The 26487-nt window shown below is 38.1% G+C and overlaps 1 protein-coding gene across 1 annotated transcript in view; it reads left to right on the forward strand.

Moving 5' to 3' along the window:
• Positions 1–1234: 1234 nt before the first annotated feature.
• Positions 1235–26487, forward strand: part of SEC14L5 (SEC14 like lipid binding 5) — a 70930-nt gene continuing 45677 nt past the window's right edge. The window contains exons 1-4 of the mRNA XM_075831596.1: positions 1235–1323; positions 4293–4376; positions 9146–9230; positions 18743–18824. Coding sequence (XP_075687711.1) covers positions 18762–18824 — 63 coding nt within the window. The 5' untranslated portion in view covers positions 1235–1323; positions 4293–4376; positions 9146–9230; positions 18743–18761. The remainder of the gene's footprint in view (positions 1324–4292; positions 4377–9145; positions 9231–18742; positions 18825–26487) is intronic.

Genomic DNA, 26487 nt, shown 5'->3' on the forward strand with positions numbered 1-26487 from the left:
TACAAGAATATAACTACTATAATACTGCCCCCATATACAAGTATATAACTACTATAATACTGCCCCTATATACAAGAATATAACTACTATAATACTGCTCCTATATACAAGAATATAACTACTATAATACTGCTCCTATATACAAGAATATAACTACTATAATACTGCCCCTATATACAAGAATATAACTACTATAATACTGCTCCTATATACAAGAATATAACTACTATAATACTGCCCCCTTTATACAAGAATATAACTACTATAACACTGCCCCTATATACAAGAATATAACTACTATAATACTGCTCCTATATACAAGAATATAACTACTATAATACTGCCCCCTATATACAAGAATATAACTACTATAATACTGCCTCCTCAGGCTGGTATCAGGTATTACACGTTGTATAAGTTTTGTATACTTGAAAGTAAATTTTAGTGTAGGATCCCCTTGTTACCACTAGATGGCAGCCAAAAACCTTTATTTTACATAAACTACTACTGCAAATGGAATATAAATATAATCTACACCAATGATCTTCAGATATTGTGGGACTACAAATCTCAGTATGCCATACCCTTTGCTCCACATTACAGAACACCGGGTTACACTATTGGGCACTTATATAACACATTAAGCAAACTTTTGCGCCAGAATCGGTACACCTGGAGGGTCAGGTGGGTGATTGTTCCTGTGGCTAATTTCACCGTGTGGTAGGTGGCTGGACTGCTGGCTGCTGTAAATTGGATGTATAGCAATCATATAGCTACATCTTATGCGATACCTTTGCATCCCGCCCTAGTTCCCCTCCTACGCTGTACATCACGATGTGTAGTGGGGGTTCCGGCATCGTCCCTGCCCTACTCACATGAGCAATTTGCCAGGACAGGACTTTCTTGCAAGCTCCCCCTGTCTAACAATGGCACAGCCCTTCTTCGTCGTCGAACTGCGCGGGGCAGCGCTCGGAAAATACCAAAACGTGGGCTGGATAGGGGAGGAGTTATATAGGGACAGGTGTATAGGCTGGTGTAGTCCGATGTAGAGGGGCGTGACTATGTAGAACGTTACATTTTCATTAGTTCGCAACTCTAGTTGGAAGGAGCCAATCACAAGCTGAGATCGGTATTAGTGTTCTATTGCCATGGTGATGGGCGGAGTTATACCGCAATGTCAATGATGTGGGCGTGGTTTGGGATGTACAGCTGTGTTGGAGCGCATTGTGTCTGACAGGCAGAGCAGGGAGCGGGCAGGAGAGACGCCGGGACAGAGGGGCAGAGTCCGGGAGAAGGACAGTGTGGGCAGAGCAGAGGGCATGTGTGAGTATTACAGCGGGCACCAGTGATGGAATTACCTGTACACCAGTGATATATTATTACCTGTACACCAGTGATATATTATTACCTGTACACCAGTGATATATTATTACCTGTACACCAGTGATGTGTTATTACCTGTACACCAGTGATATGTTATTACCTGTACACCAGTGATATGTTATTACCTGTACACCAGTGATATGTTATTACCTGTACACCAGTGATATGTTATTACCTGTACACCAGTGATATGTTATTACCTGTACACCAGTGATATGTTATTACCTGTACACCAGTGATATGTTATTACCTGTACACCAGTGATATGTTATTACCTGTACACCAGTGATATGTTATTACCTGTACACCAGTGATATGTTATTACCTGTACACCAGTGATATGTTATTACCTGTACACCAGTGATATGTTATTACCTGTACACCAGTGATAGATTATTACCTGTACACCAGTGATATGTTGTTACCTGTACACCAGTGATAGGTTATTACCTGTACACCAGTGATAGATTATTACCTGTACACCAGTGATAGATTATTACCTGTACACCAGTGATAGATTATTACCTGTACATCAGTGATGTGTTATTACCTGTACACCAGTGATATATTATTACCTGTACACCAGTGATATGTTATTACCTGTACACCAGTGATATGTTATTACCTGTACACCAGTGATATGTTATTACCTGTACACCAGTGATATGTTATTACCTGTACACCAGTGATATGTTATTACCTGTACACCAGTGATAGATTATTACCTGTACACCAGTGATATGTTATTACCTGTACACCAGTGATATATTATTACCTGTACACCAGTGATATGTTATTACCTGTACACCAGTGATATGTTATTACCTGTACACCAGTGATGTGTTATTACCTGTACACCAGTGATAGATTATTACCTGTACACCAGTGATAGATTATTACCTGTACACCAGTGATAGATTATTACCTGTACACCAGTGATGTGTTATTACCTGTACACCAGTGATATGTTATTACCTGTACACCAGTGATATATTATTACCTGTACACCAGTGATATGTTATTACCTGTACACCAGTGATATGTTATTACCTGTACACCAGTGATGTGTTATTACCTGTACACCAGTGATAGATTATTACCTGTACACCAGTGATAGATTATTACCTGTACACCAGTGATAGATTATTACCTGTACACCAGTGATGTGTTATTACCTGTACACCAGTGATGTGTTATTACCTGTACACCAGTGATGTGTTATTACCTGTACACCAGTGATGTGTTATTACCTGTACACCAGTGATGTGTTATTACCTGTACACCAGTGATGTGTTATTACCTGTACACCAGTGATGTGTTATTACCTGTACACCAGTGATGTGTTATTACCTGTACACCAGTGATGTGTTATTACCTGTACACCAGTGATGTGTTATTACCTGTACACCAGTGATATGTTATTACCTGTACACCAGTGATGTGTTATTACCTGTACACCAGTGATAGATTATTACCTGTACACCAGTGATATGTTATTACCTGTACACCAGTGATAGGTTATTACCTGTACACCAGTGATAGATTATTACCTGTACACCAGTGATATGTTATTACCTGTACACCAGTGATATGTTATTACCTGTACACCAGTGATATGTTATTACCTGTACACCAGTGATAGATTATTACCTGTACACCAGTGATGTGTTATTACCTGTACACCAGTGATATGTTATTACCTGTACACCAGTGATATGTTATTACCTGTACACCAGTGATAGGTTATTACCTGTACACCAGTGATATGTTATTACCTGTACACCAGTGATATGTTATTACCTGTACACCAGTGATATGTTATTACCTGTACACCAGTGATATGTTATTACCTGTACACCAGTGATATGTTATTACCTGTACACCAGTGATATGTTATTACCTGTACACCAGTGATATGTTATTACCTGTACACCAGTGATATGTTATTACCTGTACACCAGTGATATGTTATTACCTGTACACCAGTGATATGTTATTACCTGTACACCAGTGATATGTTATTACCTGTACACCAGTGATATGTTATTACCTGTACACCAGTGATATGTTATTACCTGTACACCAGTGATAGATTATTACCTGTACACCAGTGATATGTTGTTACCTGTACACCAGTGATATGTTATTACCTGTACACCAGTGATAGATTATTACCTGTACACCAGTGATAGATTATTACCTGTACACCAGTGATAGATTATTACCTGTACACCAGTGATGTGTTATTACCTGTACACCAGTGATATGTTATTACCTGTACACCAGTGATATGTTATTACCTGTACACCAGTGATATGTTATTACCTGTACACCAGTGATATGTTATTACCTGTACACCAGTGATATGTTATTACCTGTACACCAGTGATGTGTTATTACCTGTACACCAGTGATGTGTTATTACCTGTACACCAGTGATAGGTTATTACCTGTACACCAGTGATATGTTATTACCTGTACACCAGTGATATGTTATTACCTGTACACCAGTGATATGTTATTACCTGTACACCAGTGATATGTTATTACCTGTACACCAGTGATGTGTTATTACCTGTACACCAGTGATGTGTTATTACCTGTACACCAGTGATAGGTTATTACCTGTACACCAGTGATATGTTATTACCTGTACACCAGTGATATGTTATTACCTGTACACCAGTGATGTGTTATTACCTGTACACCAGTGATAGATTATTACCTGTACACCAGTGATAGATTACCTGTACACCAGTGATAGATTACCTGTACACCAGTGATATATTATTACCTGTACACCAGTGATAGATTATTACCTGTACACCAGTGATATATTATTACCTGTACACCAGTGATATGTTATTACCTGTACACCAGTGATAGATTATTACCTGTACACCACTTAGATAACGTGAGAGCCGTATAGCAGGAGACCGCTCAGAAGTGGACTGAAGTGGAGACGATGTCCGTCAAGGGAGCTGAAGATGGAGGTATGACCCGCGTCTTATGTGCCGCCGTGTTTTGAGGGGGAGGGGTATGTGATTAATTCGTAATTACGTTAGTTACCTGTGATATGAGCACTCTAGTGATATTTTTAGTCATCACCTTTAAGGAACCACCCCTCTACTGATTTGGGTTGTCCCATTTGCGAAATTGCAAGATAACGCAGCAGAATTTTATACATGCGGTGGCGTTACAGTGCAATTTTTTGTTTGTTTTGTTTTTTGTTGCACAGAATTGTCATTTATTATTGTCATGTGGCCCCAGACTAACCGCGTTTTCCCTCCACGTCTGACTAAAGATGCAGTAGTCCATGTTCCAGCAGTCTGGACTCCACTGATGGCCACCGCTGACTACAGGCTGTTGTTATGTGGGCGAGTCCTAGTCAGTTGTACGAGTAATGAAACCGTGAGGTTTACATTTTTTTTTTTATGTGGTCGCGTGACTACTCTTAATTACTCAGGGCACCATCAAAATTTCTTCGTGTATAAATTCTTCACCATTTTGAAGATCTCTGCTTGTTGTCAGTGAATAGGAATAGTCTTGTTTACATCCAGAGGCTGAAAACCTGTACAGACCTAATACTTCTCCCAGCAGGGGGTGTGTTACAATGGCATCCCTACACAATCCTCTTTGAGATCGACGCAAATTAGCATCTCAATTCACCCCCTATCCTGATTGTTTGTTACAATGTATCAGTGCAGGTAAAATGTATCAGTCTGGAGTTCTGGCTGTTTACCTCAGAGAATTGTCAAGATTGTAAGCAACTTTCAGCTGTGAGTAGTATTAGTTCTGTGCACAGGTTTTGGATGGAAACAAGAATTTTCCCATTCACAGACAGCAAGCAGAGATATTTGAAACAAAGTATGTTAGAAAATTGTCAAATCACTTAGTTATTAAAGCTTTTATTTTATAAACTTCCTTAAGCTGATAGTGGAGGGGGGGGGGGATGCAAATCTTGTGAAAGGGGGGGGGGGGGTGAGCTCTGTATTTGCAGCTGCACTTCGGCCGCCATGGATCGCCACAGTCATGCAAATCGCCGAGTGCAAATCAAGGTATTATCATGTCAGAGCCCGACCACAGGATTGAGCTGATTTGTGTATAACATGGTCTGTTCTTGTGGAGCCAGTTCATTGAGATGAAAAAAAAATGCAAACCAATAGTCACCCAGCTTTCCCAGGCCCCTGAATGGTAAAATAAAGCAGCCTACTTATTCAGGTGATGGTGACATGACTGCAGAACTAGACTTATCTGCCATTCAGAACTCTAAAAAATTGGTTTGCAACATCTGTGGGAGCTGGGGTAGTTGCTATATGGCCAGTAACCCAACTTTCTCAGGCCCCTGACAAGGTAAATCTGCCTACATACACAGTGGATGTTGACATGACTGCAGAACTAGACTTATCTGCCACTCAGAACACGAAGAAGCTGCTTTACAACCTCTGTGGGAGTTGGGGTAGTTGTTATATGGCCAGTAACCCAACTTTCCCAGGCCCCTGACAAGGTAAAACTGCCTACATACACAGTGGATGGTGACATGACTGCAGAACTAGACTTATCTGCCATTCAGAACACGAAGAAGCTGCTTTACAACCTCTGTGGGAGTTGGGGTAGTTGTTATATGGCCAGTAACCCAACTTTCCCAGGCCCCTGACAAGGTAAAACTGCCTACATACACAGTGGATGGTGACATGACTGCAGAACTAGACTTATCTGCCATTCAGAACACTAAGAAGCTGGTTTACAACCTCTGTGGGAGTTGGGGTAGTTGCTATATGGCCAGTAACCCAACTTTCCCAGGCCCCTGACAAGGTAAAACTGAAGGACATACACAGTGGATGGTGACATGACTGCAGAACTAGACTTATCTGCCATTCAGAACATAAAGAAGCTGCTTTACAACCTCTGTGGGAGTTGGGGTAGTTGCTATATGGCCTGGCACCCAGATTTCCTAGGCCCCTGACCAGGTAAAACTGCCTACCTACGCAGTGAGTAAGGATATAACAGCAAAGTTAGATGGAGGTCTGACCAGCTTGGTTACAACCCTTGTGGGAGCTGAAATAGTGACCATTTGGGCAGTCACCCAGCTTTCCCAGAAACAGGTATAACTACGAAACAAATGGATAGAATTGGAAAATTCTTCTGCTTTCTGTGGATATTCCTGGAGTTGGTGTAATGATTTGCTCGGATCTGGAAGACGTTGGTCTTGACCTTGAGAGGTTTGACTTTGAGCTTGACAGCATCAGCACGAGATTTATTACACGCTCCATCGTTTTGTACTTTTCTGCGCTGTAATTCGAGATCGCCATTGTCCGATATCCATGGAAAGATCTTGTCCTTGAGAAGGTGGCATACTGATCGACTGATCTGAAATCTGAGCCCAGACGCCTCTGATACTTTCTCATGGCGTTGATCTGGAATTTTTGCTTTTTTACTGCCACAATCTGACCCTGGGCGCCCATGAATGTTCCTTATTTCAGCCCAAATTGGGCATTTTCTACTATACATGGCTATGTGATGGCCCATAAGTAAAGTCTTGTTATTACACCTAATGGGATATTCAGGTAATCCTCTTTATCATGGCGACCTGAGGTCTGTACTGCCATCAGTTCATCCATCTGGTCATGTTTAGTTAATTTAAAGGGTTTCTATCAGATACTGTCCAAAGATCAAATATTGCAGTCTTTCCCCCTCTGATTATAAATATCAGGTTTATTTTTTAGAATATTTTTTTATTTGAAAGTTATAGTGTTTAAAAAATATGTATTTTGTCAAAATTGGATAGGAGCTGGGGGCGCTGTTGCATTGGTTTCAATGGAATGTGTTTGTTGTCTTCGGTGGTGAAAAGTGGTACTGCAAGAAACTCAAAACTGCAATATTTGAAGGGAGCATCCTACAGAAATGGGAGACGTGTCAATTTAATCAGCGAGAAGAGATCTATGATGTTATTTATATATAGGTGTGTGTACATGTATATAATATATGGGATTTTGTTTAGTGGGGATACACCCCTTGAGAAATTCTGTATCCCAATGGATGACTGAGGTTTACCAGGGTCCTGATAAAGGTTAGACAGTGAAAATGTGCCCCCATATTGGTCGCCATGGACTCCTCTGAGTATTGCTATGGGGGAGGGGGAGGCGTTGGTGATGTTTCAAAGCTCCCGTAACTTTATCCTACGGAATGAACGTCTCATAATTCACAGAAATTGGACGCAAAGGATTTCTGAGCCAGTAATAAAGTAGGATTATGTGTAAGGAACCCGATACCTATAGGACCGGGGCGAGACTACGACTTCAGTTGTGCAATCCCAGCCGAAGGCTTGTGTCACATGATGTAAATGTTGTGCGATTCGTGTCAGTGAATAGAAACATTTGTATACATTCTGAGGACGAAAATGCGCCTTGACCTAGTCCCGCTCACACAGCTGCATTTTGTTTCAATGTATCAGTGAAGGCAATCTAAACAGCAGCAGCTCACCATTTCTAAGATCTTTGTTTGCTTTCAGTTAATGGAAAATAAAAAATACCTGTCGTTTTTTCTGGTCACATTATAATCATGCATTTTATGAGTTGTATCTGTTCCCAGGAAAGCTGGGTGGCAACCAATCTAGATTTCTTTATCACTCAACTTTCCTGCTATTCAAGGTATATTGGCCGCCATATTAATTCCTACTCTGCTTTCCCAGAATCCTGAATGGGAAATCTCCCTAGTTATACAGTAATAAACCTTCAGTGGTCGTATGTCTCGAGACAGATTTACCGTTGAAGAATCTGGGAGCAATAATGGCAGCCATATTGTTTTCCCCCCAGAATCCTGAATGGAATATATTCTTAACTATACACTAGTACGCCTGCAGCATTGTCCTATCAGGATGAATTTGCCATTCAGGAGTCTGGAAAAGCTGGGTGATTATTTTTATTTTAAAGGGAAATGCTCTTGAGGGGCGGCTTCTAGGGTCAAACACGTCCCCACAGCACATACAATTCTGTCACCAAAATAGCCGCCGGGTGTCAGGCTTCAGTCTGCTGCTTCCCTCTCGCTGTGTGGGTATCTATGAAACCGAGTCACATTACAGCCTTGTGTTACCCGAGCCCGTACGCAGCTCCGCTGGCAGCCGGAGTCCCTGTAGTAGCGTCCTGGGTGCCCACGTTACCCTCCCGCGGTCGCCCTGATCCTTTATCTGCAGTTTTCTATCCTGGAAATATCTCCTCAGCTCAACAAGTGGAACTTCCTCGAAGAAGACAAAACACGTAAGATTATCCGGGGCTAGGCTGGGATTACATCGGGCAGCACTGAGTATCCTCATCTCCAGATATTTAAAGGGACAGTACAGACCACACTTGGGTCTCCTACATCTGACTCTTTATACAAATCTGTTCTGTATTACTGCTCCATGGAGACTGAGCAGGCTCCAATTTCCATCACTGGTTCCCAGTGTCTTACAACGACACTACAACTCCCAGCATGTTCTGACAGCCTGCTCTTGTTTTGAAAAAGTTGGGTTTAAACCAATATGGCAGACACCTTAGATTGCAATATAGAAGCATTGCAGATATGGGCAGATTTACCTTTCAGGGGCCTAAAAACAAATGGTTAGAGCTGGAACGCTGGTCTTATTATATGTCACCTGTCAGAATAAGAAATAGATTAACTGAAATTGTCAGAAGAGAAAAACTCATTGACTTCCTTTTGTATGAACTGTTCTGGTTCACTGGTAAATATTCTGCTCTCTGAGACGTCTGTTGCTTCATTCTAGAGGAAGAAACTCTGCGTGTGGAAAGTGTGCGGATGTAGCTCCATGTAATACTGGTCACCGGACAACCTGGATCATCTGCACCGAGGTACTTACCATTTATAATAGTCCTGATCCTTCATACTAAGTCCTAGCTCCACCATCTCCAGTGTTATATAATAATATGTGAAAATATAACATGAACTACTGTACCTACAAATATAACTATATCTACTATAATACTGCCCCCTATGTACAAGAATATAACTACTATAATACTGCACCCTATGTACAAGAATATAACTACTATAATACTGCCCCCTATATACAAGAATATAACTACTATAATACTGCCCCCTATATACAAGAATATAACTACTATAATACTGCCCCTATATACAAGAATATAACTACTATAATACTGCTCCTATATACAAGAATATAACTACTATAATACTGCCCCCTATGTACAAGAATATAACTACTATAATACTGCCCCTATATACAGGAATATAACTACTATAATACTGCCCCCTATATACAAGAATATAACTACTATAATACTGCCTCCTATATACAAGAATATAACTACTATAATACTGCCCCCTATGTACAAGAATATAACTACTATAATACTGCCCCCTATATACAAGAATAGAACTACTATAATACTGCCCCCTATATACAAGAATATAAATACTATAATACTGCCCCTATATACAAGAATATAACTACTATAATACTGCCCCTATATACAAGAATATAACTACTATAATACTGCCCGTATATACAAGAATATAACTACTATAATACTGCCCCCTATGTACAAGAATATAACTACTATAATACTGCCCCTATATACAAGAATATAACTACTATAATACTGCCCCTATATACAAGAATAGAACTACTATAATACTGCCCCTATATACAAGAATATAACTACTATAATACTGCCTCCTATATACAAGAATATAACTACTATAATACTGCCCCCTATGTACAAGAATATAACTACTATAATACTGCCTCCTATATACAAGAATATAACTACTATAATACTGCCCCTATATACAAGAATAGAACTACTATAATACTGCCCCTATATACAAGAATATAACTACTATAATACTGCCCCTACATACAAGAATATAACTACTATAATACTGCTCCTATATACAAGAATATAACTACTATAATACTGCTCCCTATATACAAGAATATAACTACTATAATACTGCCCCTATATACAGGAATATAACTACTATAATACTGCCCCCTATATACAAGAATATAACTACTATAATACTGCCTCCTATATACAAGAATATAACTACTATAATACTGCCCCTATGTACAAGAATATAACTACTATAATACTGCCCCCTATATACAAGAATAGAACTACTATAATACTGCCCCCTATATACAAGAATATAAATACTATAATACTGCCCCTATATACAAGAATATAACTACTATAATACTGCCCCTATATACAAGAATATAACTACTATAATACTGCCCGTATATACAAGAATATAACTACTATAATACTGCCCCCTATGTACAAGAATATAACTACTATAATACTGCCCCTATATACAAGAATATAACTACTATAATACTGCCCCTATATACAAGAATATAACTACTATAATACTGCCCCTATATACAAGAATATAACTACTATAATACTGCCTCCTATATACAAGAATATAACTACTATAATACTGCCCCCTATGTACAAGAATATAACTACTATAATACTGCCTCCTATATACAAGAATATAACTACTATAATACTGCCCCTATATACAAGAATAGAACTACTATAATACTGCCCCTATATACAAGAATATAACTACTATAATACTGCCCCTACATACAAGAATATAACTACTATAATACTGCTCCTATATACAAGAATATAACTACTATAATACTGCTCCCTATATACAAGAATATAACTACTATAATACTGCCCCCTATATACAAGAATATATCTACTATAATACTGCCCCCTATATACAAGAATATAACTACTATAATACTGCTCCTATATACAAGAATATAACTACTATAATACTGCCCCCTATATACAAGAATATATCTACTATAATACTGCCCCCTATATACAAGAATATAACTACTATAATACTGCTCCTATATACAAGAATATAACTACTATAATACTGCCCCCTATATACAAGAATATATCTACTATAATACTGCCCCCTATGTACAAGAATATAACTACTATAATACTGCCCCTATATACAAGAATATAACTACTATAATACTGCCTCCTATATACAAGAATATAACTACTATAATACTGCTCCCTATATACAAGAATATAACTACTATAATACTGCACCTATATACAAGAATATAACTACTATAATACTGCCACTATATACAAGAATATAACTACTATAATACTGCTCCCTATATACAAGAATATAACTACTATAATACTGCCCCCTATGTACAAGAATATAACTACTATAATACTGCTCCTATATACAAGAATATAAATACTATAATACTGCTCCTATATACAAGAATATAACTACTATAATACTGCCCCATATATACAAGAATATAACTACTATAACACTGCCCCTATATACAAGAATATAACTACTATAATACTGCCCCCTATATACAAGAATATAACTACTATAATACTGCCCCTATATACAAGAATATAACTACTATAATACTGCCCCATATATACAAGAATATAACTACTATAATACTGCTCCTATATACAAGAATATAACTACTATAACACTGCCCTTATATACAAGAATATAACTACTATAATACTACCCCTATATACAAGAATATAACTACTATAATACTGCTCCTATATACAAGAATATAACTACTATAATACTGCCCCCTATATACAAGAATAGAACTACTATAATACTGCCCCATATATACAAGAATATAACTACTATAATACTGCCCCCTATATACAAGAATATAACTACTATAATACTGCCCCCTATATACAAGAATATAACTACTATAATACTGCCTCCTATATACAAGAATATAACTACTATAATACTGCCCCCTATATACAGGAATATAACTACTATAATACCGCCCTATATATACAAGAATATAACTACTATAATACTGCTCCTATATACAAGAATGTAACTACTATAATACTGCTCCTATATACAAGAATATAACTACTATAATACTGTCCCTATATACAAGAATATAACTACTATAATACTGCTCCTTATATACAAGAATATAACTACTATAATACTGCCCCCTATATACAGGAATATAACTACTATAATACTGCCCCTATATACAAGAATATAACTACTATAATACTGCTCCTATATACAAGAATATAGCTACTATAATACTGCTCCTATATACAAGAATATAACTACTATAATACTGTCCCTATATACAAGAATATAACTACTATAATACTGCTCCTTATATACAAGAATATAACTACTATAATGCTCCTATATACAAGAATATAACTACTATAATACTGCTCCTATATACAAGAATATAACTACTATAATACAGCTCCTATATACAAGAATATAACTACTATAATACTGCCCTCTATATACAGGAATATAACTACTATAATACTGCTCCTATATACAAGAATATAACTACTATAATACTGCTCCTATATACAAGAATATAACTACTATAATACTGTCCCCTATATACAAGAATATAACTACTATAATATTGCCCCCTATATACAAGAATATAACTACTATAATACTGCTCCTATATACAAAAATATAACTACTATAATACTGCCCCCTATATACAAGAATAGAACTACTATAATACTGCCCCATATATACAAGAATATAACTACTATAATACTGCCCCCTATATACAAGAATATAACTACTATAATACTGCCCCCTATATACAAGAATATAACTACTATAATACTGCCTCCTATATACAAGAATATAACTACTATAATACTGCCCCCTATATACAGGAATATAACTACTATAATACCGCCCTATATATACAAGAATATAACTACTATAATACTGCTCCTATATACAAGAATGTAACTACTATAATACTGCTCCTATATACAAGAATATAACTACTATAATACTGTCCCTATATACAAGAATATAACTACTATAATACTGCTCCTTATATACAATAATATAACTACTATAATACTGCCCCCTATATACAGGAATATAACTACTATAATACTGCCCCTATATACAAGAATATAACTACTATAATACTGCTCCTATATACAAGAATATAGCTACTATAATACTGCTCCTATATACAAGAATATAACTACTATAATACTGTCCCTATATACAAGAATATAACTACTATAATACTGCTCCTTATATACAAGAATATAACTACTATAATGCTCCTATATACAAGAATATAACTACTATAATACTGCTCCTATATACAAGAATATAACTACTATAATACAGCTCCTATATACAAGAATATAACTACTATAATACTGCCCTCTATATACAGGAATATAACTACTATAATACTGCTCCTATATACAAGAATATAACTACTATAATACTGCTCCTATATACAAGAATATAACTACTATAATACTGTCCCCTATATACAAGAATATAACTACTATAATATTGCCCCCTATATACAAGAATATAACTACTATAATACTGCTCCTATATACAAGAATATAACTACTATAATACTGCCCCTATATACAAGAATATAACTACTATAATACTGCCCCTATATACAAGAATATAACTACTATAATACTGCCCCCTATATACAAGAATATAACTACTATAATACTGCTCCTATATACAAGAATATAACTACTATAATACTGCTCCTATATACAAGAATATAACTACTATAATACTGCGCCCTATATACAAGAATATAACTACTATAATACTGCGCCCTATATACAAGAATATAACTACTACAATACTGCCCCTATATACAAGAATATAACTACTATAATACTGCTCCTATATACAAGAATATAACTACTATAATACTGCCCCCTATATACAAGAATATAACTACTATAATACTGCTCCTATATACAAGAATATAACTACTATAATACTGCCCCTATATACAAGAATATAACTACTATAATACTGCCCCTATATACAAGAATATAACTACTATAATACTGCCCCTATATACAATATAACTACTATAATACTGCCCCTATATACAAGAATATAACTACTATAATACTGCTCCTATATACAAGAATATTACTACTATACTACTGCCCCCTATATACAAGAATAGAACTACTATAATACTGCTCCTATATGCAAGAATATTACTATAATACTGTGTAACATAATACATCGGGACATTTGCGTTCTGTACTGTATGGAGAAGGCGATATCTTTATATATATCTATAATGTGACTGAATACAGAATACGGCACTTATGGAATATTCCTGTAATTTCACCGCTATTACAATAACTGACAATTAATGTGCTGGAGTGAATGTAAATGTCTTTATTTCGTCCTCCTACACCTTCATTATGGTGAAGAACTTCACAGTGCTGGGTGAGTGGTGCAGTGTGTCGGGGCTATGACTTGCCAGCCTCCTACTGACTCTGAAGGGTTTGTTTGACAGTATCACAAGGAACATTTGTTTTCTTCTGAAGCAGGGCATTGTCACTGTAGTGTGTGGTGATTGGCGGCGGTCCTCCCACGGCACGCTCCACTACCAGCAAGTGTCCCCGAGTGCTTGGTAAAGGAGCCCTTGTTATTTTTAATAGGGGAAACATTGTCATTAGTGGACACAAAGATCCGATTGCCTGGGGAAGGGGCTCTGCGTAGGCTGCCTGCATAGAACTTGTAATAATATTTCACATGAAGGGGATCAGTCACTATGGTCGGGGGACATGGAGTGAGATCAAACTGTGTAGTGCTGACCTTCCCATATAATAATACCTACAGAAATGTTCTTTCTACTGTAACTTGGCACAATTGAAACCATAGTCAGCCATTTTTAAGTCTATGAAGAAGTGTGTTTTGTCACCAGGTCACCCACATTTATATTCTAAAGTATCATGCTCCATATTCCTTTCTTGTAAAATTTGAGTATGTTTAGCCGGCCATATTACTCACCCAAAGGGTTGTAAATATTCTTTCCGCTCTTCTGATCATCAGTATTGCTCAAAATGCCCCAAATTTCCCCACCGCCCAATGATCGCCCCTATGGTTGGATTATACTGGTAAGTTTGCTATCGGTGGCCCCCTCTCCAACTGAACTGCTGAAAATCAATGCTGATGGCTGATGGTCCATCACGAGGACCTACACTTCTGCCCTGGGTCCCGGACCTCCCAAAGCAACGGGATCATATTTTTTGCAATTCGATGATGTCCATGATTGGTTGCAGTCCAATGTATTATATAATCTTTGCATGTTGTTATATAAGCCTAGTGCACCCTCTCTTCTTGCTCCCTGGGTTCCCATCTATTTAAGGAATGGCCGCTGACGTCTATTTAGCCCCGAGGGTGTGATGTTTGTGTAGAGCAGGATCTGGAGGAACGTGATTTTCCCAGTGGCCCTAATAGTCTTTGGAGCATCGTGCTTCCCGGTGACAACTGTTTCCTAGAAAGACTGATAATAAACATAATACATGAAGTCGCGCCCCGTAGTAAGAGGTGGAAGATACTCTGTCTGGTCAATCTGAAGGAGTGGAGTTCCTGACCTAACGTCTGGAGAGCAGGTATAGTTGAATGTTGAGGGGCAGGACAGAATTGAGATCAGTTGGGTTTGCACGAGCTTGTAGGTCTTCTGGCAGAACATGAAGTCTGTAGGAACCAAGACGTAATACTGGAACGTCTATGGCTTCTTCAGTATCTTCCTCCTCTCATTTTGGTCCCTTCTTTTTGGAGGACGTTCGAGTTCACGTACAATGCAGGATAAGGAGCAGTTGGGTTTGTAGGGTCAGCGATAATCCAAGCGTGTGACTTCTGGTAGAACATGAAGCCCAGGGAACTAGCCTGACCGATCAGGACCTACAACTAGAAGGTCCAGGGTTTCTCCAGTATCTTCCACCTCTGGTTCCTTCTTTTGGAACTTTTTGTGTTGGGTTTCAGAGCTTTTCAGAATTAAGATTATTTTTCATGCTATTCTGGTAGAACCTGAAGCCCAGTATTTTAGCCCGGCAGATCAAGACTTACTGGTAGTACAATGCTGTTTCTCCAGTTTACTACGTTTCTAGTCCCTGCCTTTGTGACTTTTTGGAACTTTTTGGCCCACGTCAGAGTTTATTTCCCTGGAGGCTTTTAAGTGAATATGTACCATAAATTAATTATTTAGATTTTGTAGTGGTCTTCTGAATCTAGGTGCTAACTGGAGCATTTATAGCCTTGTTGTATATTACAAACCTCAAGCTTTAAGGAGCCTCCAGATGTTGTGCAGTATGAAATGTGCTTAACCCCATATGTTCTCTCTTCACTCCTAATAACCTGACCCTGCGTCACTAATAAGTATATAACAGAGGCTCAACATACACGTAAAATAACTGAGTGAGAGAAGATTTATTGGCACCCAGCCACCAATGACTATATAGACTATGTAGATAACTGAATGCAAAATATGAGTGACATCAATCTCCACCTGTATGTGAGATACAGTGCTCTAGCATAACTAATTGTTTGACAATACTTATCCTGTACTGATCCTGTATTATACTCCAGAGCTGCACTCACTATTCTGCTGCTGGAGTTACTGTGTACATACATTACATTACTTATCCTGTACTGATCCTGAGTTGCATCCTGTATTATACTCCAGAGCTGCACTCACTATTCTGCTGGTGGAGTCACTGTGTACATACATTACATTACTTATCCTGTACTGATCCCGAGTTACATCCTGTATTATACTCCAGAACTGCACTCACTATTCTGCTGCTGGAGTTACTGTGTACATACATTACATTACTTATCCTGTACTGATCCTGAGTTACATCCAGTATTATACTCCAGAGCTGCACTCACTATTCTGCTGGTGTAGTCACTGTGTACATACATTACTTATCCTGTACTGATCCTGAGTTACATCCTGTATTATACTCCAGAGCTGCACTCACTATTCTGCTGGTGGAGTCACTGTGTACATACATTACTTATCCTGTACTGATCCTGAGTTACATCCTGTATTATACTCCAGAGCTGCACTCACTATTCTGCTGGTGGAGTCACTGTGTACATACAAGACATTACTTATCCTGTACTGATCCTGAGTTACATCCTGTATTATACTCCAGAGCTGCACTCACTATTCTGCTGGTGGAGTCACTGTGTACATACAGTACATTACTTATCCTGTACTGATCCTGAGTGACATCCTGTATTATACTCCAGACCTGCCCTCCCTATTCTGCTGGTGGAGTCACTGTGTACATACATTACATTACTTATCCTGTACTGATCCTGAGTTGCATCCTGTATTATACTCCAGAGCTGCACTCACTATTCTGCTGGTGTAGTCACTGTGTACATACATTACTTATCCTGTACTGATCCTGAGTTACATCCTGTATTATACTCCAGAGCTGCACTCACTATTCTGCTGGTGGAGTCACTGTGTACATACAAGACATTACTTATCCTGTACTGATCCTGAGTTACATCCTGTATTATACTCCAGAGCTGCACTCACTATTCTGCTGGTGGAGTCACTGTGTACATACAGTACATTACTTATCCTGTACTGATCCTGAGTGACATCCTATATTATACTTCAGAGCTGCACTCACTATTCTGCTGGTGGAGTTACTGTGTACATACATTACATTACTTATTCTGTACTGATCCTGAGTTACATCCTGCATTATACTCCAGAGCTGCACTCACTATTCTGCTGGTGGAGTCACTGTATACATACATTACATTACTTATCCTGTACTGATCCTGAGTTACATCCTGTATTATACTCCAGAGCTGCACTCACTATTCTGCTGGTGGAGTCACTGTGTACATACATTACATTACTTATCCTGTACTGATCCTGAGTTACATCCTGCATTATACTCCAGAGCTGCACTCACTATTCTGCTGGTGGAGTCACTGTATACATACATTACATTACTTATCCTGTACTGATCCTGAGTTACATCCTGTATTATACTCCAGAGCTGCACTCACTATTCTGCTGGTGGAGTCACTGTGTACATACATTACATTACTTATCCTGTACTGATCCTGAGTTACATCCTGCATTATACTCCAGAGCTGCACTCACTATTCTGCTGGTGGAGTCACTGTGTACATACATTAATTATCCGGTACTGGTCCTGCATTCACAGCACCGTCAGTAGTTATTGGAAACAGTCATAAAGCTAATACTTCGACACACCACTAGTAACTACTCATTTCCTGTGGGTTTTCTTTTTACATTTGTTTCAGTTTTTTCCAGGAGACCGCTTCTTGATTAACTTGCTCCGCTTCCCAAATATTTCTACCTTAACCCACCTCCCACGCAGGATAAGTGAGCTGCCATATTATTAGAAGATAGAACTAGATAAAAGCTTCCTGACAAGTCATCAATTATTTCTTACATTTACAGAACAAGAAAAGAAAAGAAGATGGTTCAGAAGTACCAGTCACCTGTGCGGGTCTATAAGTACCCATTCGAACTTGTCATGGCGGTGAGTCAATGTCTGCAAAATAATGTGTTATCATCTTCTTGTATATAGTGATATGGAGCATGCTGGTATAACCTGGGTATCTTCTGTATATAATTATATATGTACAGCTGGTATAAGTTACACATCTTCTTGTATATAGTGATATGGAGCATGCTGGTATAACCCGGGTATCTTCTGTATATAATTATATATGTACAGCTGGTATAAGTTATACATCTTCTTGTATATAGTGATATGGAGCATGCTGGTATAACCTGGGTATCTTCTGTATATAATTATATATGTACAGCTGGTATAAGTTATACATCTTCTTGTATATAGTGATATGGAGCATGCCGGTATAACCTGGGTATCTTCTGTATATAATTATATATGTACAGCTGGTATAAGTTATACATCTACTTGTTTATAGTGATATGGAGCATGCTGGTATAACCTGGGTATCTTCTGTATATTATTATATATGTACAGCTGGTATAAGTTATATATCTTCTTGTATATAGTGATATGGAGCATGCTGGTATAACCTGGGTATCTTCTGTATATAATTATATATGTACAGCTGGTATAAGTTATACATCTTATTGTATATAGTGATATGGAGCATGCTGGTATAACCTGGGTATCTTCTGTATATAATTATATCTGTACAGCTGGTATAAGTTATACATCTCCTTGTATATAGTGATATGGAGCATGCTGGTATAACCTGGGTATCTTCTGTATATAATTATATCTGTACAGCTGGTATAAGTTATACATCTTCTTGTATATAGTGATATGGAGCATGCTGGTATTACCTGGGTATCTTCTGTATATTATTATATATGTACAGCTGGTATAAGTTCTACATCTTATTGTATATAGTGATATGGAGCATGCTGGTATAACCTGGGTATCTCCTGTATATAATTATATATGCACAGCTGGTATAAGTTATACATCTTCTTGTATATAGTGATATGGAGCATGCTGGTATAACCTGGGTATCTTCTGTATATAATTATATATGTACAGCTGGTATAAGTTATACATCTTCCTGTATACAGTGATATGGAGCATGCTGGTATAACCTGGGTATCTTCTGTATATTATTATATATGTACAGCTGGTATAAGTTCTACATCTTTAGCACAGGTTGATGCAGTTACATTGGGGTAAGGGGATCTGCTATTGAGCGGTGTACATGAAGCACACAATGGTTACTCTGGCCATGGCCGCCAGCGACATATGAGCCGCTGATCGCACTCTCACGGCTTTGTCTTCAGGCTCTGTACAAAGTTCTTTGACGTCACACGACTTGTTCTCCATCGAGAGATGATCGGAGCAAGAGAATTTACCCCTTGTCAGCCATAGTGTTACTAGCCTTCATGGCATATTCTGGCTTCTACCAAGTCTTAAATGGGCAATGTATAATATGTTCATCATCCTGTAAAGATGTTAACACGTCGAAATGAGTGTATGGGGAGGGGGAGACGCCAGTATTTCTAAACAAGTTAGACAGCAAAGTTCTGTTTTGGAAGGTGTTCTGCACCTGCAGCAATACAAGAAAAAAACATCTGCGCATTATCCTTCATGTCTTCAGGAAAGAGATCGTGAATTGTAAGATTTTCTCTTAGATCCATACTAAGAGCCCACAAAAAAAAATAACTGACATAGATGTCTCCTTGAAGAGTCAGGGACTGAGCCTAGAAACAGACTGCAGCATTCACTAATGTACGTACGTGTGTATGCCCCATATGTGCAAGAATATAACTACTATAATACTGCTCCTATATACAAGAATATAACTACTATAATACTGCCCCTATATACAAGAATATAACTACTATAATACTGCCCCATATGTGCAAGAATATAACTACTATAATACTGCTCCTATATACAAGAATATAACTACTATAATACTGCTACCATGTACAAGAATATAACTACTATAATACTGCTCCCTATATACAAGAATATAACTACTATAATACTGCTCCTATATACAAGAATATAACTACTATAATACTGCCCCTATATACAAGAATATAACTACTATAATACTGCCCCCTATATACAAGAATATAACTACTATAATACTGCCCCTATATACAAGAATATAACTACTATAATACTGCTCCTATATACAAGAATATAACTACTATAATACTGCCCCTATATACAAGAATATAACTACTATAATACTGCCCCCTATATACAAGAATATAACTACTATAATACTGCCCCTATATACAAGAATATAACTACTATAATACTGCCCCTATATACAAGAATATAACTACTATAATACTGCTCCTATATACAAGAATATAACTACTATAATACTGCCACCTATGTACAAGAATATAACTACTATAATACTGCCCCTATATACAAGAATATAACTACTATAATACTGCCCCTATATACAAGAATATAACTGCTATAATACTGCTCCTATATACAAGAATATAACTACTATAATACTGCCCCTATATACAAGAATATAACTACTATAATACTGCCCCTATATACAAGAATATAACTACTATAATACTGCCCCTATATACAAGAATATAACTACTATAATACTGCTCCTATATACAAGAATATAACTACTATAACACTGCCCCTATATACAAGAATATAATTACTATAATACTGCTCCCTATATACAAGAATATAACTACTATAATACTGCTCCTATATACAAGAATATAACTACTATAATATCGCCCCCAATATACAAGAATATAACTACTATAATACTGCACCCTATGTACAAGAATATAACTACTATAATACTGCCCCTATATTCAAGAATATAACTACTATAATACTTCCCCCTATATTCAAGAATATAACTACTATAATACTGCCCCCTATATACAAGAATATAACTACTATAATACTACCCCTATATACAAGAATATAACGACTATAATACTGCCCCTATATACAAGAATATAACTACTATAATACTGCCCCCTATATACAAGAATATATCTACTATAATACTGCCCCTATATACAAGAATATATCTACTATAATACTGCCCCTATATACAAGAATATATCTACTATAATTCTGCCCCCTATATACAAGAATATAACTACTATAATACTGCCCCCTATATACAAGAATATAACTACTACAATACTGCCCCCTATATACAAGAATATAACTACTATAATACTGCTCCTATATACAAGAATATAACTACTATAATACTGCCTCCTATATACAAGAATATAACTACTATAATACTACCCCTATATACAAGAATATAACGACTATAATACTGCCCCTATATACAAGAATATAACTACTATAATACTGCCCCCTATATACAAGAATATAACTACTATAATACTGCTCCCTATATACAAGAATATAACTACTATAATACTGCTCCTATATACAAGAATATAACTACTATAATACTGCCCCCTATATACAAGAATATAACTACTATAATACTGCCTCCTATATAGAAGAATATAACTACTATAATACTGCCGGCTATATACAGGAATATAACTACTATAATACTGCTCCTTTATACAAGAATATAACTACTATAATACTGCTCCCTATATACAAGAATATAACTACTATAATACTGCTCCCTATATACAAGAATATAACTACTATAATACTGCTCCATGATATATTTATTTATATCGTATGTACATATGAGTTGAGAACATGACTTAGTGGACAGTGAGTTATATGTATGCAGCCAATGGTGACTTTTTTAGCGCTTGAGCTGTATGGACTGTAGTAAGGCTCGGACTGGGGACTTTGTATGGACTGTAGTAAGGCTCGGGCTGGGGACTGTGTATGGACTGTAGTAAGGCTCGGGATGGGGACTGTGTATGGACTGTAGTAAGGCTCGGGCTGGGGACTGTGTATGGATTGTAGTAAGGTTTGTACTGTGGACTGTGTATGGACTGTAGTAAGGTGTTGGCTGGGGACTGTGTATGGACTGTAGTAAGGTGTTGGCTGGGGACTGTGTATGGATTGTAGTAAGGTTTGGACTGGGGACTGTGTATGGACTGTAGTTCGGCTCGGGCTGGGGACTGTGTATGGACTGTAGTAAGGTGTTGGCTGGGGACTGTGTATGGTTTGTAGTAAGGTTTGGACTGGGGACTGTGTATGGATTGTAGTAAGGTTTGGACTGTGGACTGTGTATGGACTGTAGTTAGGCTTGGGCTGGGGACTGTGTATGGACTGTAGTAAGGTTTGGACTGGGGACTGTGTATGGACTGTAGTAAGGTTTGGACTGGGGACTGTGTATGGGACTGTAGTAAGGTTTGGACTGTGGACTGTGTATGGACTGTAGTTCGGCTCGGGCTGGGGACTGTGTATGGACTGTAGTTAGGCTTGGGCTGGGGACTGTGTATGGACTGTAGTAAGGTTTGGACTGGGGACTGTGTATGGACTGTAGTAAGGTTTGGACTGGGGACTGTGTATGGGACTGTAGTAAGGTTTGGACTGTGGACTGTGTATGGACTGTAGTTCGGCTCGGGCTGGGGACTGTGTATGGACTGTAGTTAGGCTTGGGCTGGGGACTGTGTATGGTTTGTAGTAAGGTTTGGACTGGGGACTGTGTATGGATTGTAGTAAGGTTTGGACTGGGGACTGTGTATGGGACTGTAGTTTGGCTCGGGCTGGGGACTGTCTGTACATTTGAGGTGTAGGATATCTTGTATTTCTCCCAGGATTTCATACTATGACAGGTGTAACTGGAGATCCGGCTCTTGCTGTGACCACCGTACATTATCTCTATCAGGAGATGTAACAGATATTCCTTCTCCACCCATGTTTAATTTTTTACGCCTCATTCACAGTGTCCGTTACATATTATTCATTTATATCGGCGTCTACATTATCCGCCCGCCGCTTTATGTGGCAATGAATGGCTCGTATTGTGGTTCTTGCTGCGTTGCACGTCCGCTGACGGAGCTTTATTGGTTTATATGTTGAACAATGAGTTTTACATTTTTAATGTGTGACATTTACCCTCTAGTCCTCAGTGTGACAGCTTTACATCAGCACCTAGACATTTATTACTGCCACCCCTGGCTGCCATACACGACCCCTGTTCATAGGTCCTGTTAGTCCTGTTAGGCAGTATAAATGTAATAAAGGGGGGTCCCATGGTGGTACATCCCTCTATCACCCAGATCCCTCAGAAGTATCCAGCACGTTCACAGACAGCCCATTGATTCCAATGAGAATTGTGTAATACCTAATTTCCCCTGTGGTGGCGCTGCAGGTAAATTGAACACTTCTTGCCAGGTTCCCCCACAGATCACAGCTGATCACAAGTCATTACTTGACAAACGAAATCATTAAAATTGGAGCCACGGAATGTTGTAAAGAGATGAGTCCATTTTTATATCGAAGACATTTAAAGGGGAGCTCCACTTTTAATAAACATTGGTTATAAAGTCATTAGATAGTACATCCAGCATCATGGTCATATATTTTCATCACCATTTTCTTGCTGTTTTCACTTATCTTTCAGTTTGTTTCTACTTTTGCTATCTGGAAACCATCAACAAGTAGGTGAACTCCTGTTAAAGGGGTCCATTCTGTTAAAGAAGTTTTCTCATGAAGACATCCCCTATTAAGGTATATGAACGACACAGAGCGGTGGTCGCACACACGGAATACTTTCACCGTGTAGTACTACGGCGGAAATGTCTGACTGACTGGCTTCCCCTGTCAAAATCTGCTGTTTTCCAGGGTAATCGGGGGGGGGGGGGGGACCGATGGCTCCCATATTATAGGGGTTGTCTGTAGTAAGAGAACACATTAGGGTATTTGTTAATGAGTGTTGGAGATTCATGCACTTCTAAATAAAAAAAAAAAAAAAAAAATATATATATATATATATATATATATATATATATATATTAAGATCTGTCAACAGCAACACACCTGCTTGCTGATGGTTTCTAGGTTGCAAAATCTTTATTTCTACACTGAAAACAATATAAAGGGTAAACTGTATTAGACAGATGACAGATTTGATATTTGCTGATTGTAGAGCCGTGTTCATGAGGTGGAGCTCCCCTTTATGTTTATCAGGTGGAGCGTCACTTTATGTTTATCCGCATCTGAATTGTTTTGTGATTCCACTGTTTCTTTATACCGAGTCTGATGGCTGTAATACTATGTGTATTATAAAGCCGTATACCAGGTAAGCACTCGCTGCCGCCACACAATGCATTCATAGTGATCAGGTATCACAGAACGGGACAGCTGCTGTTGACTCTGCTTTTCAGATTGTCAGACTATTACTCTCGGAAACCCACCTGCAGTTACAGGGCTTGTCCCTCTAAATCCGTCTTCTACTCAGTTGTTTAGGTATATCTATTTCTGGAAAATCTGGGTGACAGCCAATATGGCTATGGTTACACACGGCTGGTCACCCAGCTTTCCTGGAAACTGATAAAAACTAACATATAAATATCATTGCAATGAGGTATTACCCAGGGCCCATTTGAGTGGGGTTGAAGTATTTCTCCAAGATGTTTGTCTCAGGTGAAACATGTTTAGGCTTTTACACTAATGGCTCCGCATCCCCGGGGGCCCCGGTCCCAGATTTTCATGTGAATGCTGATCACGCAGCAGCTGTTACAGTGCTGGTCCCCTAAGTGTATTTTCTTAGTGACTGTTTATATGGCGCCCCCCTGAGACCTCGACTTGGAGCTGCAGCTCTGAAGTGAGGCCGGGTCTAACTATTCCACCATTTTTGTATTTACGTTTTCAAATTCAAAAATATAAAATGACATAATTAAGAATTGATGGTAATCCAAATAATTAGTACAACCCTCCTCCCCAGTGATATTCTAATGTGGGCCCCCGGGTGAGCTGGTCACACAATGAGGATCGTTTTTACTTTGATTGTCACTGACCATTAGATGCTGAACTTTTGCAGTGGAACCTAATGATGTCATCGTTTTTCACTCTGGTGATGTCACTTTGGCAGAACCTAGTGATGTCACATCAGCTGAATCTTATGATGCCACACCAAGGTTATAATATGACCTTCTAGAACCTATTGATACCTAATGAGTACTGAACCTAGTGATGTCACATCAGCAAAACCTATGATGTCATAGCATGGCAGTGGAACCAATTTATATCCGTACTGAACTTAATGATGTCACAGGTTAAATCTTGTGGTCACATTAGAAGAACCTTATGATGTCACAGCAGGGTAGTGAAATTGCCAATATGGAACCAATTCATCTCCAGGTTCTGAACCTATTGATGTCACAAATAGAACCTTTGGAAAATGTCAGCCGAACCTTATGATGTCACAGACAAGACCTAGTGATGTCATACTTACAGAGCATAATGATGTCACAAGAGGGGATTTAGATCAGAATAGTGGAATCTAAATATGTCAGATTCTATTTGTGACATCACTAGATTCTATTTGTGACATCACTAGGTTCAGTACTCTGACATCTGACATATTTAGATTCCACTATAGTGATATAAAATTATAAAACCCGTCCTATTCTTGTCAGTAATTACGGCACGGACTCTCCCATAGAAGTCTATGAAAATACTGTCGCGTGCATGGGACCTGAGCCTATTGCGGGCACGGCTGGCCGCGGACTGATGCCCGCATTTTTGGGCCACTTTTCTGAACATT

This window comes from Rhinoderma darwinii, chromosome 6, assembly GCF_050947455.1.
Source record: "Rhinoderma darwinii isolate aRhiDar2 chromosome 6, aRhiDar2.hap1, whole genome shotgun sequence".
Classification (NCBI taxonomy): Eukaryota; Metazoa; Chordata; class Amphibia; order Anura; family Rhinodermatidae; genus Rhinoderma; species Rhinoderma darwinii.